At 34.2% G+C, this 12,997-nt stretch overlaps 2 protein-coding genes across 7 annotated transcripts in view; both read right to left on the bottom strand.

Annotated features, from left to right (window-relative positions):
• Positions 1 to 3,097, bottom strand: part of phactr1 (phosphatase and actin regulator 1) — a 68,336-nt gene extending 65,239 nt beyond the window's left edge. The window contains exon 1 of one of the 3 annotated variants that reach the window (XM_039690075.2): positions 2,467 to 3,097. In XM_039690075.2, coding sequence (XP_039546009.2) covers positions 2,467 to 2,581 — 115 coding nt within the window. In that variant the 5' untranslated portion in view covers positions 2,582 to 3,097. The remainder of the gene's footprint in view (positions 1 to 2,466) is intronic. The other 2 variants (XM_039690076.2, XM_089118963.1) reach the window with 2 other exon arrangements.
• Positions 3,098 to 4,104: 1,007 nt separating this feature from the next.
• gptl (glutamic--pyruvic transaminase-like) lies at positions 4,105 to 12,734 on the bottom strand. Of its 4 annotated transcripts, XM_089118958.1 has the most exons (12): positions 12,658 to 12,734; positions 12,412 to 12,473; positions 11,209 to 11,304; positions 10,539 to 10,647; positions 9,307 to 9,440; positions 8,261 to 8,498; positions 7,424 to 7,501; positions 7,217 to 7,355; positions 6,559 to 6,733; positions 5,553 to 5,708; positions 4,922 to 5,022; positions 4,105 to 4,847 (listed from the first exon to the last, which is right to left on the bottom strand). In XM_089118958.1, exons 3-12 carry the CDS (start codon positions 11,293 to 11,295, stop codon positions 4,724 to 4,726), a joined length of 1,341 nt encoding a protein of 446 aa, XP_088975084.1. In that variant the 5' UTR covers positions 11,296 to 11,304; positions 12,412 to 12,473; positions 12,658 to 12,734; the 3' UTR covers positions 4,105 to 4,723. The 4 variants fall into 4 exon arrangements, with proteins under 4 accessions (XP_088975084.1, XP_088975082.1, XP_088975081.1 ...); XM_089118956.1 differs by lacking the exons at positions 12,412 to 12,473; positions 12,658 to 12,734 and adding an exon at positions 10,845 to 10,947 and having other exon boundaries at positions 11,209 to 11,301; XM_089118955.1 differs by lacking the exons at positions 12,412 to 12,473; positions 12,658 to 12,734 and adding an exon at positions 10,849 to 10,947 and having other exon boundaries at positions 11,209 to 11,301.
• Between the last annotated feature and the right edge of the window lie 263 nt (positions 12,735 to 12,997).

Below are 12,997 nucleotides of genomic sequence, written 5' to 3'. Positions count from 1 at the left end.
ACGAGCGTGGTCGTAATATTTAGACGCCTCATAAAATGCATTCAAATCGCTGTGAGATCGGATTGATCTATACACAGTATTTACCTCGATTACATCAGAAGTAACTGTAATTAAATTCCAGATAAATGAAGAGTAATCCTTTACTTTACATTTTCAAGGGAAAAGTAATTAAATTACAGTAACTAATTACTTAGTAATTAGTTACACCCAACACTGCTGTGTACCAAGTATTTAATTCAGTGTTATATATTGTTCAAATAAAAAAGTTAACAATGTTAAATTTACTAAACTTAGTTAAGTAGATGTTACTCAATTCTCTATATGACATATATAATTTAAGTATAAAATATAAAGTATTAAATATAATTAAGTAATTTTTACTTAAATACTTCAATTAAATGTCAAATGAGTGTGCAGTCCAATAATAAGCAGATTTTACTCGATAATAACCGGTAAGTTGTACAGAGCAGTGAAATTTAATGAACATGTGTTTAATAAAGATTTTATTAAGTATTTTTTCTGTGAAGCTTATGTTATGTTTTGCACTTTTTTTCTGACGGTGTAAGTCACACAGGTTTGGATGAACAAGATCTGAAACACAATGCTGATGTCATTAATCTTTACCGCGCTCACGCCACGACTTCAGGCTCTTTAAGATGAGCGCATCGAACTGTGACTCACCGGCACACATGAAGACTGTGTGTGTGTGTGTGTGTTTCCCCTTCAGAAAGAAGCATCTCTGAATGAACACACAATTTGGAATTTACCATGTAACTATATGGATATGGAAATCATAGATAGTAATGCCATGTTTTTGGACATGCACCATGGTAATATCGGGATCTTTTGAAGGATACTCTAAATATAAACTCTCTATATAATATAAGAATATAATAAAATATAATAAAAACTGTAAATATAGCCAATGCACCATGGTATTTCTGAAGTAGCTTGGAATAATATTTAAATATAGTAGCATGTCACGTGTGTGTTTGATACCTTGTCTAAGTTCATATACTATGATATTCTCTATTATATTTGGTCTGTCTGGCCGCTCAGTACCATAGTATTATTTTTTTGGACACTGTACCGGTAATCTTTGTAATACTCTGGAGTGACATGTAAAAAGTACAATATGTATACGGTAATTATTCAGTGCCACAAGTTACTGTACTTTGGTATACTCTAAAGAACATTATATTTATTAATGCATCATGTTTGTTTTAAATATATACTATGTTTTTTTAAGTAGTTTTGGAGTACTATCTAAATATAACTGCTTTTGTCGGCTATTATTATTAGTACTATACTATATCAAAGTTCATATACCATGGTATTTGTAAGTGCTGTGATATATTCGTTTATATCTTGATATAGTAAATATAACAGCATATGTGTATTTGTAAAAATATAATAACATATTTTTTTATGTAACATGATACAATTGTTTTATTAAATACTTTGGGGGTAAATACTCTAAATAAATGTACCGTTTTATTTTTGTGTATCATTATATATACCATAGTATAATTTGGAGGACTATATGTAAATGTAATTCCATGTATATGGTATTAATTAGTACAATATAAAAGTTCAAGTATTCCTACTGCGATATTTGGTCATGTCTGTTGATCACTATTTTTGGACACTACTATGAAAAAAGCATGTGTTTTTGGACATGTACCATGGTAATATTGGAATTAATTGAAGTATCCTGAAGTAAATACTCTAAACAATATGGTTAATGCGAATGCACCATCTTAACCCAACTTTGGGTAAAATATGGACAAATCCAAAGATTGGGTTAACCCAATGGCTGGGTTTGTCCATATTCGACCCAAAGTTGGGTTAAGGCAACCCAGCAATTTTTAGAGTATATGTAAATATTAGGCTATGTATATTTGGTAATGGTAATCCCATGATTTTTTCCCCCATGTACCATTATAATACTGGAATATTTTGAAGTACTTTCCAGGAAATACTCTCTCTAAATAACATAAACACATAATTATTTATTTTTTGACTACTGTTTTATGGTATTTTTTTAAATAGCTTGAAGTACTATGTAAGCTAAATGGCATATTCTTATACACTCTTAAAAAAAAATGCTGGGTTGTTTTAACCCAATTTTGGGTCAAATATGGACAAACCCAGCCATTGGGGTACATTTTTAAATTACATTTTTTAACCCAATGTTTGAGTTTGTCCATATTTGACCCAAAATTGGGTTAAAACAACCCAGCATTTTTATTTTGTACCATAGGCCACCAAAGAGCATTTTGATTTGGTCAGGTCTATGTTGATCACTATGTATAAAGACTATTAGTGTATATAAAGGCAAGCACGTGTATTCAGACATGCACTGATCTCATGACAGTCTTTAACTGGATCCAATATGATCATAATGATTGTGTGCCATCAATACCGTGGTGTATTACCACAGTACTACTGAACGCGCGCACTCACCTGTCTGTAATGTGTAGGACAGCCTGGTTTCGTTCAGGTACGGTGTGTCGCTCTTGGATCGGGCTCTTCTGATGGGCCGCCGGTCCACATCGTCCTGCTCGGGTGCCGTCGCCATCAGAGCCGCGGGACCCCCGGTGAAGCCCCGGTAACGGTAGAGACGGCGGGAGAGCGCGAGCAGGGGGAGGGATGGAGACTCCTCCTTGCTCCGTTAACCGATCAACCGACACGACACACGCGAGACACAAGCGCACGGACCGTCAATCGCATCCCGCCCTGATGCAGCACACGGGCGAACGGAAACATCCAAATCCTGCTGCCGTATAACGTTTCTAACCGGGATGACGTGGTCCGCACGGAGAATCTGCACAGATGCGGCGGAGAGCGGATTTTCCGCGTGCGCGTCCCTCATACACGCGTTACACACGCCAATGACACATGCATGTAGATGTAGTATAAACACCGGGAAAACGGCGCCGATCTCCGTGCAGCTGTGACATCATCAGTGCCGATCAATGATCCGGAGCACTTAAACTGTCCACGGTCTACATTCTGAAGGATACGATAGAAATGCACACGATTGTACCAAGCGAACTGAAATAAAAATGGAGAAGTCGTGTAACAGGGTCTGGAATAACAGGGTGGCTACTGGACATCAGCAAAACATGTAGAAAATCAAACTCAGTTTTCAAGTAATCATAATACGGTGGTTAAAAACATTTGAAAACATGGTTTTGGTCAAGATCGGGTAAATAAATGCATCCATTTATTAAAACAAAATCGATGAAATTGTATATCAGAAATGTTCACCCTGTTTAGAGACCAATGAACAACAGTTTAACACTACTTATAATTCAAATTCAGATACATTTTCTTAGATAACGCATGCCCCTTTGTCCTTTTAAAAACATATCAGTTAATAAATTATCAGAAAATGTACAGAATATATTAGGCTAACTATATATATATATATGAAGAGTTCAGATGCAAAAGCCTCTAAATGCCATTTGAAATTTTCTTCTTTAATGATGATTTTTATCAAACTTGTATATTTAAGTTCAGTAATTTCACTTAAATAACAATTAATAGGTAATTATCATTGTCATTTAAGTGAAATCACTGAACTTAAATATACAAGCTTGATAAAAATGATCATTCTAGAAGAAAATTTCAAATGGCACTTAGAGGCTTTTGCATCTGAACTCTTCATATATATATATATATATGTTAAAATATATAAAAAATGTTAAATGAAGCATTTATATATATACAGTATATATATATATATATATATATATATATATATATATATACAGTATATATATATATATATATATATATATATATATACTGTATATATATAAATGCTTCATTTAACATTTTTTATTTTCAGATACAAATTCCTAAAAGGCATTTTTGTTAACTTTTTAAAGTTCTACATTATTGATAGATTTTCATAGTCACTGAATTATTCATATTTTTTTGGTATTTTCAATAAATTATTGTAAGAAAAAAAAAACTGCTTTACAGGATGGACAAAATAAAAACAAAGTGTAGTAAGTATTAACAGTGTAGTCATATTACTATTGTTTTAAAGTGTGTTGAATAAATATAATTATTATATAAGTATTAACAGTGTGGTAAGTATTCATATATATTTTATTTCATTCTTTTGAAAAAAAAAAAAGAAATGAAAAGGAGCAGAAAGAAGATAAACTTATAATATCTGCCCCTTATCAACATAAATCAAATTACAATTCCAAAGAGGTACAAAACACACATTTACTTTGCAGCACCAAAGTCATAAATCAAATAACACATTTTCCTACTAAATAGATGCAATATATTTTTCTATTAATAATGCTTTTACACTCTTCTTAAAAACAAAAAATGAGTTAGGGTTAAGTAATAACAGGATGGAATAATGTTAATTGAATTAGACTGATTTGTGTGATTTGATCAAACTAACACCATAAATATCCCAGAATGTTTGTGCTGCTATTTTATAATAATATGATGATAAAAAAAAAAAACACATGAAAATGTGCTGCATAATACGAATTACCTGCGTAGTTTCATCAGTAGGCCTTTATGAATTTGTCAGGCATGTGATTGGCTAAGGACAAAAAAGCAGGAAAATATACAGAGTTTTTTTTTACAGATCTGCATGATTCACGTAGGTCACATTTTCAGGTTGGAAAATCCGGAATTCCGGATTAATCCGGAAAAATCACATCCCTGATTTGTGCATTACACTTATTTAAGTGCTCTGTTGTGATGCACTGAATGTAATTTTACAGTGTTCCTTGAGGAACTGAAAGTGAAAACATCGAAGGCGACGGAGAGCCTCCTCCAGTTCGTCTGATGGCATCAGCACACACAACCTAAAACACACACAGCGACAGGGTGTTGAGTGTATGTGTGTGTGTAGACTGCATGTCTAAAAAGGTCACTGTACCTGAAATGGCTGCAGCTCCGTGAATGTTTGTGATCTTCATTGATCCCGACACACACACCCTGATCCTCCAACAACCTCCTGCTGTAAAACGAGCCTAAAGACTGCACACACACACACATTCCAAACTTATATCACATTCTGTCTTCTAAAGAACACAAAGAAGATATTGAGCAGAATGTGCAAGCTGCTCTCTCACACACAGTGACAAATCTTGAATGCAAAGGGAGTGACTTTGGATAATGCATTTGCCAAATATATAAATGTAAATCATCACCATTATATAATAATAGGATGTAGACATTGTTTAAGCGCCATGTTTAATATTTTGACAGGAATGGAAAAGGGGCTCTGATGGATAAAATTCAGCTTTCAATCTCTGTCTTGTTTAGTGTTAGTATTCGTTGTCATGATTTCAGATTATTATTTCTCACCGTTGATTATCATTCCTCCTTTTTAAGAGTAGGTTTACAACGTCAAACTATTTTGATGCACATTTTGAAAATAATACGAAATCTTGAATGGAAACGGTTTACTTCCTAGAAAATTATAGCGATGACTTTAATATTAATGAGATATTGAACACTTAAAAACGTGTGTGTGTGAGAGAGAGAGAGAGAGAGAGAGAGAGTACCTGTGAGTGTGTCACAGCTGAGTGAGGAAGAGTCAGGTACGGATAGATGAAGACTCCGCTCTGAATTGACTGACAGCTGAATCCCGGAAGACCATTAATGAACTCCACAGCCCTGGAAACGTTACACTTCAGAGTCTTTAGCCTAGACGCCACCTCCTAAACACACACACACATTTAAAATATACGTATTTATTGTACACATTAAAGGAGTATTTCACTTTTGAAAAAAACTTTTGCTGATAATTTACTCGCCCCCATGTCATCCAAGATGTCCATGTCTTTCTTTCTTCAGTCGAAAAGAAATTAAGGATTTTAATGAAAACATTCCAGGATTTTCTCCATATAATGGACTTCAATGGGGTCCAAACGGTTCAAGGTCCAAATGAGAGTTTTAGTGCAAACTGCAAACTGTTCAAAGGGCTTTAAACGATTCCAGACGATGAATAAGGGTCTTATCTAGCGAAACGATCGCTCATTTAATAAATAAATAAAAAAAAATTAAGTTTTATAAGCTCAAATGCTCGCCTTGCTCTGTTCTGTGATGCGCGTTCGTGACTCTCCTGTTCGAACTCGTTCATCAAAATGAACGAATCTTTTTCCGAGTCATTCAACGAACGAAACAAACGAATTGACTTCGTTCATTTTAAAGCCCTTTGAACAGTTTGCAGTTTGGACTGAAACTGTCTTTTGGACCATGAACTGTTTGGTCCCCATTGAAGTCCATTATATGGAGAAAATCCATATAAAATCCTTAATTTCTTTTCGACTGACGAAAGAAAGACATGGACATCTTGGATGACATGGGGGCGAGTAAATTATCAGCAAAAGTTTTTTTTAAAAGTGAACTACTCCTTTAAGTAATGTTTTATCAACCCTTTACACTTGTTTGGGGATACAGAGTGAATCCTAATCTTTAGATGTATTATTAATAATAATCATTTTAAATATTCAATAATCATATTATTAAACCATATAAATGATAAATATAAATGTTTTTTGCAAGTACCTGTGTGTATAAAGCGTAGGAAGGATCTCCAGGACGGGGCGGATCAGCCATGACATCGAGAGCAATCTGACCAATCACAGGAGGGCACAAATCTCCCGTCAGAAGCGTATCAGCGTATAACATCACAGCTCGATCGACGTTCACCAGCTCCATATAACCCGTCTTGAAACCACACCTGCATCAAACACATTCAATTAGCAGCCGTTTACTGTTACACAGACCAACATAATACTCAACATTATCAAAATGGACATCTTAAGCATCAGATCCTCATATTAGAGTGATTTGTGAAGGGTCATGTGACACTGAAGACTGGAGTAATGATGCTGAAAATTCACTGGAATAAATTACACTTTACTATATATTCACATACAAAACAGCTGATTTACAGTAGAATAATATTTCACAATTTTTTTACAGTATTTTTGAGCACATAAATGCACTTCCAATCTTCCCGAGCCCAAACTTTTGAATGTTTGTGTATTTTTAAAATATATTTAAATAAATATAAAATAAAATATAAAATATATATATATATAATTTAAAATAAATTTTAAATAAAATATATTTAAACTGAATCAAAAACTGTTTAAATCAGAGACGAGATATTAAGAACACTTTAAATTGGTTTTATTAGCTCTGACATCATAAAACTCACTCTCCCATGATGCCGTTGGAGAGCGAGTGAAGCGAGGCCAGTTGAACGCTCTCAGAATAAGGGTCTCCCATCTCAGCCAGAACGCGCTTATAGGACACGAACTCAGAGCCGTCCGCAAAAACTGTGTTCTGATAAACCTGCAACCCATAATGAGATCATAAAAGTGACCAAAACAGATGATGAAGATTACACCCTAAACACTTCCCTCGTTGACCAGCAAGAAAAGGCCTTCGTCGGCAGCGAAGCGAATCACATCCTCGATGGACTCTCTGCACTGGACATGCCCTGTACAACACAATTAATATCACAGTTTATCAATTCACTTACAAAAACAACCATGGTATCATCGTTCTTTGTGGTATTTTTCATTCATTTTTCATACTTACCCTTACAAAAAATGTGTGCTATTAGTATACTTTTTATGTACTTCTCAGAAATATTATTAAAGTCCCCCTGTAGTCAACAATTTTATCCCTTAAAACTCATCAAAATGAAATATTTAACCATGCATGAAATGCTTTTGGAAATGTGATGAATGGCCAAACAAACGGCGCATTACAATTAGAGCCCGACCGATAAAGGATTTTGAAGGCCGATACCGATACAAATATTTTTGAGTTTTAAAATCCGATATTCCGATATATCGGCCGATGTTTTATTTATTTATTTTAAACGACATGATAGTCACAAATTTTGTCATGCTTATTTGAGTTAAGAGAACTGATGGGGATGTTCTTTTAATTGTTATTCAAGCAATGTATGTATCGTTGCCAACAGGGACGGTGTAGAGCGCCCTCTGGTGGACGAACTATACAACTCCAACACTCATGACATGGTTCAAGCGTGTTTCGTCCGTTTTTATTTTATTTTTGAAATATTCATTTATCGGCCATTATAACTGCCGATACCGATAGTTTGGAAAATGCCTAATATCGGCCGATAATATCGGTCTGCCGATATATCGGTCTGGCTCTAATTACAATCATCACAATATACACAGTTTTAAACCACCAGCAAAATCATCAAGAATATACTGTCCCGTACCTGTCGGGTTGCCAGGGTTACTGATATAAATTGCCCGCGGAGAGCTCCGCCCCCTCGATGCCTTGATTACTCTGTTAAGCTCCGCCCTCTCCAAACTCCACCCACACTGTTCTTGAAGCCGATAGGGCACCGGAACCACGCCCATCCACTCCAGGAGGCGTGTCAGAGAGTGAGGGGCGGGATCTGGGATCATAACCGAAGACACGCCCTCTGATTGACACAGCAGTCGCATCATCACCTGCGTACATCAATCACCCAACTGAAAGTTACTTTTAAAAGTAATGCATTATTGCGCAACTCCTCCAAAAAAGTTACTAATTGCGTTACTTTTATGAAAACCAATGCGTTACGTTACTTTTGTGTTTCTTGTTCTCACCCGGGCTGGGTTTGCTTGTTTTGTTTTTTAATAAAAACACAAAAAGTTCTATTTTTGGCAAATGTTAAAGGCTCTTTCACGCCAAAAGTGAATAATCCTCAGGCTGTCGGAAATGCATGTTTACTCCTGTACAGTAGAGGGCGCCGATCACACAAACCTCTCATTTCTAAATCTAATCTAAAGTCATTTTTGCTTATTAGTATGGTTGAGTTAGATCATTGAAGTTTGCCAGCAAATACATTGTTTAATAAAGTGAGATTAAATACATAAAGTATATTTGTTGTGTAATTTAAAAGTTTTGCGTAAAAATTCTGAGATTGCATTTTACCGTTTTTATTCATTTTGAGTGATTTTGTGCAAGTGAGATGAGCAAATGCATGTTCACATTTAATCTAGAACTACAATCATGTTAACACGCACACACACACACACACACACACACACTTTTTATCTCTCTATGAGGACAGGAGAGCTGTCAATCAATAAATGTGCAAAAAGTAACTAGTGTTACGTATTTGAAAAAGTTACTTGCTGTAAATTGAAAAAGTAATGCGATACTTTCCTAGTTACTTGAAAAAGTAATCTGATTACGTTACTCAAGTTACTTGTAATGAGTTAACAGCAACACTGCTTACAACATAAATCACAAACGAATGGTTTCGGATCATACCATTAAACCTCTCTGGGCTTCAACAGTGATGAAGACGTGCTCTGGAGTGGATGGGATTCCTCCGTCCCGCAGCGAAATGAACTTCGCTATAGTGTTTCTCACGTACATCGATCCACAGGGCCCAGTGTATGAACCTAAAGAGGGAAGAAACCAGACAGCCAATCAGATCGTCAGCATCACAGGTCACATGACAGTGAATCGGTATATGGTGTACATGAATTCGGATATGGATGAGTATTTCTGGCGTCTTTACTGTACATGTGTATATGAACTGATATCATTTTGTAATGTTATTTTAAGTACACTATACTTGTAACAGTACAAATTTGCAACGTTGTAAATGTTAGCATGACTAGGTTCATGACCAGTCTAAGTGATGTATGTTTATGCTGAAATATAATTAAATAATGGTTTGTACTGTAAAAAATAAGCATCTAATGATTTAACTTCTGTTAATAAGGAAAATAGTGAACATCGATGCTCGCTGGTTTTCACAATCACAATGCATTGTGGGACTTTTTTTATGGAGCGAAGGTTTCAGTGCACTAGGCAGATTTTGCACTTAAAATGGGCGACTCCCTGCTCAGTGCCCTAACTAGTGAACTAGATTGAATATACAGGTGAAACAAAAGCCATAATCATCATAATTATAACAAATAAAGGTTTGAAATATCGCACTTTGCATGCCATGTAATGAGTCTATATCATATATTAGTGTAATCTTTTAAGTTGAATTAATGAAATAAATTAATTTTTGAGATTCACCTGAATATGTCTTTAAATGTTTGAGGACAGAAATTAATACTTTTATTCAGCAAGGATGCATTAAAATGATGAAAAGTGACAGTAAAGACATTTATAACGTTACAAAATATTGATTTTTCAGATAAATGCTGTTCTTTAGACGTTTATATTTATCAAATAATCCTGAAAAATTACATTTATCTCAGTTTCCACAAAATTATGACAGTTTTCAACATTGATAATGTGTCTTGATCATCAGATCCTCATATTAGAGTGATTTCTGGAGGATCATGTGACACTGAAGACTGGAGTAATGATGCTGAAAATTCACAGGAATAAATGACACTTTACTAAAATAATATTTAACCATGTTTACTGTATTTGTGAGCTTTGGTGAGCAGAAGAGACTTATTTCTGAAATAATTATAAAAATCTTGTCGACCCCAAACTTGGGTGTGCATCACAATTTCCCACACAGACAATCTCACCGATACTGCCTCCATCAAAGTGCTGGAGTAACGTCTGAGCTCTGAGACGAGCGTCAGGAGGAAGAGCGTCGCTCTGCAAGACACTCGGATACAAACATCCAGCGATGACCTGAAACAAGTCCACATGAAACGCCATTCACCATGTCATTGACCTGAGTTAAAAGTCCCCCTGTGTGGTCATGTGATCATCTTTGAGCACCAAATTGACATTTAAACCTTTTTCTTAAAATATCTTGAATGTAACTCGACACCTCATTTAGTATGTGCGGTTCTATGAATATGCAAATGAGCCCCGCCTCCACTCACTCACTCACTGGTTGACGATCACACGTTGATCTGATTGGTTACAAGGTGGTTTGTGACGTCAGAAACACCAGCGATTTGTGTTTTTGAGACTGTCTTTGGTTCACTGCAGTTTTAAGGAGGAAATACACATGGATTGTATTAACGCACATTAAAAACACCACATACACAGCTTGATTTTCACCACAGGGGGACTTTAAAAAGTAAAGGTTGTTCCATATTAATAAATGATTATGTGAAACATTTTGTCCTGCAGATTATAACGGGACCTTCTGCTCTAGAAAACCAAAGATCAGGACAAATTTGGCTCATTTGCAACTCAGCCAATACATCACTTATTTAAGCAACGATTAACAGAACGTCAGACCTGTCTAACAAAGGTTATAGGTTTCATTCCAGCGGCGTGAGAGTCTTCCGAACTCAAATCCAGAAGCTTCTTAAAGGATGCATTCATATTCACTTCCTGTGAAAGAAATTATCATATTTGTGATATACTTCTCTTCATATTCATTTTAGCTCGACACTCTTGCTGAATCATAACCAGTGATAATATTCGTATCTGTTTTTTACTTCCTCAATTTTATTAATTAAAATGAATAAATAAATCATAATAATTATTCTTATAAAATATAGTATTATATATATATATATTAATACTTTATAATAATATTTTAATTTTCATATTTATTCATTTAATTTTAGGAAAACAATTCCTATTAAAATTAATATATATAAAATATTATAAAAATTAGCATTATATATAATTTTAATATTAATATATTTTGATATATTATAATAGCCTAATATTTTAATATTATGATTATTAATTAAATTTTAGGAGAAACATCTAAGACAAAGTTGATCCTTAAAGGAAGCATAATTGAGAATTCAAGTATTAAATAACATTATCTGTGCACATATCAGCCATATAACTAAATTTTTAATTTTACACTTTACAATATTGTAAATTTATGCGGTATATCAGATATAAAACAATTTCCACAAAAAAAGGTAATTCATACCTTTTCTTTCCAAAAACATATATTTTCATATATTTTGCAATACAATTTCGAGTTGTTAATGCATTAACTAAAATTAACTAACAAAGAGCAATGCATCTGTTATTAATATGAATATGCAAATGTGCTTTATAAATATAATGTGCTTTATAAATAAACATGACTTGACTAATATCCGCTCATGTTAGTTAATAAAAACACATACAACAATACATTGTAAGTTCATACAATTAAAAACTACATGTTTTGATTTTAATAACGTATTAGTAAATTTAGGAATTAACAATAAGATGTATTTTATTCTTTATGTCTTTCAATTCCGTTCGTTCATTTCATTAAGCAATAAACACGTTTCTTTAAGATAAATACCTAAAGAAATATTATTTATCATTAAGACAAACCATTTTATGCAATATGAAAGAACGTGTTCATGTTGTTGTTAACAAATTTAACCTGACTTTAGAGTGTTACCAATTTTACAGCACCTCTTTACATTCGTTTTCAGTAAAATCATGATAAGATTTAGATTTTATATGTGTCATGTGTTTCACCTGTTCAATGAGGCGAGCCTCTTCCTCGTCTGATGGGGGTCTGGTAGTCTTCTTCAGATCTTCTGTCAAAAACACCTCAGTTTGAGTCACTCTTAATATATGACGGCACTAACTTACATCAACGGAGGTAACGTTAGTTTAATGTTTGACATACTCGAGTCTAAACTCTCTGAATACAGTATTGTACACAATTAAATTTCAGAAAATTATTAAAAAACATATGAAATGTTAATTCCAGAAACAAACCTTGTGTTATATTACACAACTCTACGATAACGGCACAGACAAAGGATATCAGTGGAATCAGTTTCAAACCGATTTTCTCCAACTGGTGAACGATAAAAACATTGACAGCCAATCAGAATCCATCATCCTGCTTTCAGAGCTCGCGCATTTAAAGCGACAGAGGCATATTGTGTGGGCACGGGTTAGTGAGCAGTAACCAGCATTTTAAAAAGGTTTAGCTTAAAATACTTCATAAAATCTACCCATGTAAAGCTTTGTTATCCAAATTCATGGACAAATGTTCTTTTTGTAATGTTTACGAAGAAGACTTGGCTCAATTGTTTTATGAATGTGATTTATC

The sequence above is a fragment of the Pimephales promelas genome, chromosome 13 (genome assembly GCF_988280905.1).
Source record: "Pimephales promelas chromosome 13, fPimPro1.hap1.1, whole genome shotgun sequence".
Lineage (NCBI taxonomy): Eukaryota > Metazoa > Chordata > Actinopteri > Cypriniformes > Leuciscidae > Pimephales > Pimephales promelas.
The sequence above is the reverse complement of the archived record's forward strand: the minus strand, read 5'-3'. Positions and strand labels throughout refer to the sequence as shown.

Excerpts from the sequence above, each read along its gene's own strand:
- gptl (XM_089118958.1), bottom strand. The coding sequence starts at position 11,295 with ATGAATGCATCCTTTAAGAAGCTTCTGGATTTGAGTTCGGAAGACTCT. Across the intron at positions 8,499-9,306 it reads AAGCCCAGAGAGGTTTAATG|GTGATGATGCGACTGCTGTG; the intron begins GTATGATCCGAA and ends TGATGTACGCAG. Across the intron at positions 5,709-6,558 it reads CCTACGCTTTATACACACAG|GAGGTGGCGTCTAGGCTAAA; the intron begins GTACTTGCAAAA and ends GTGTGTGTTTAG.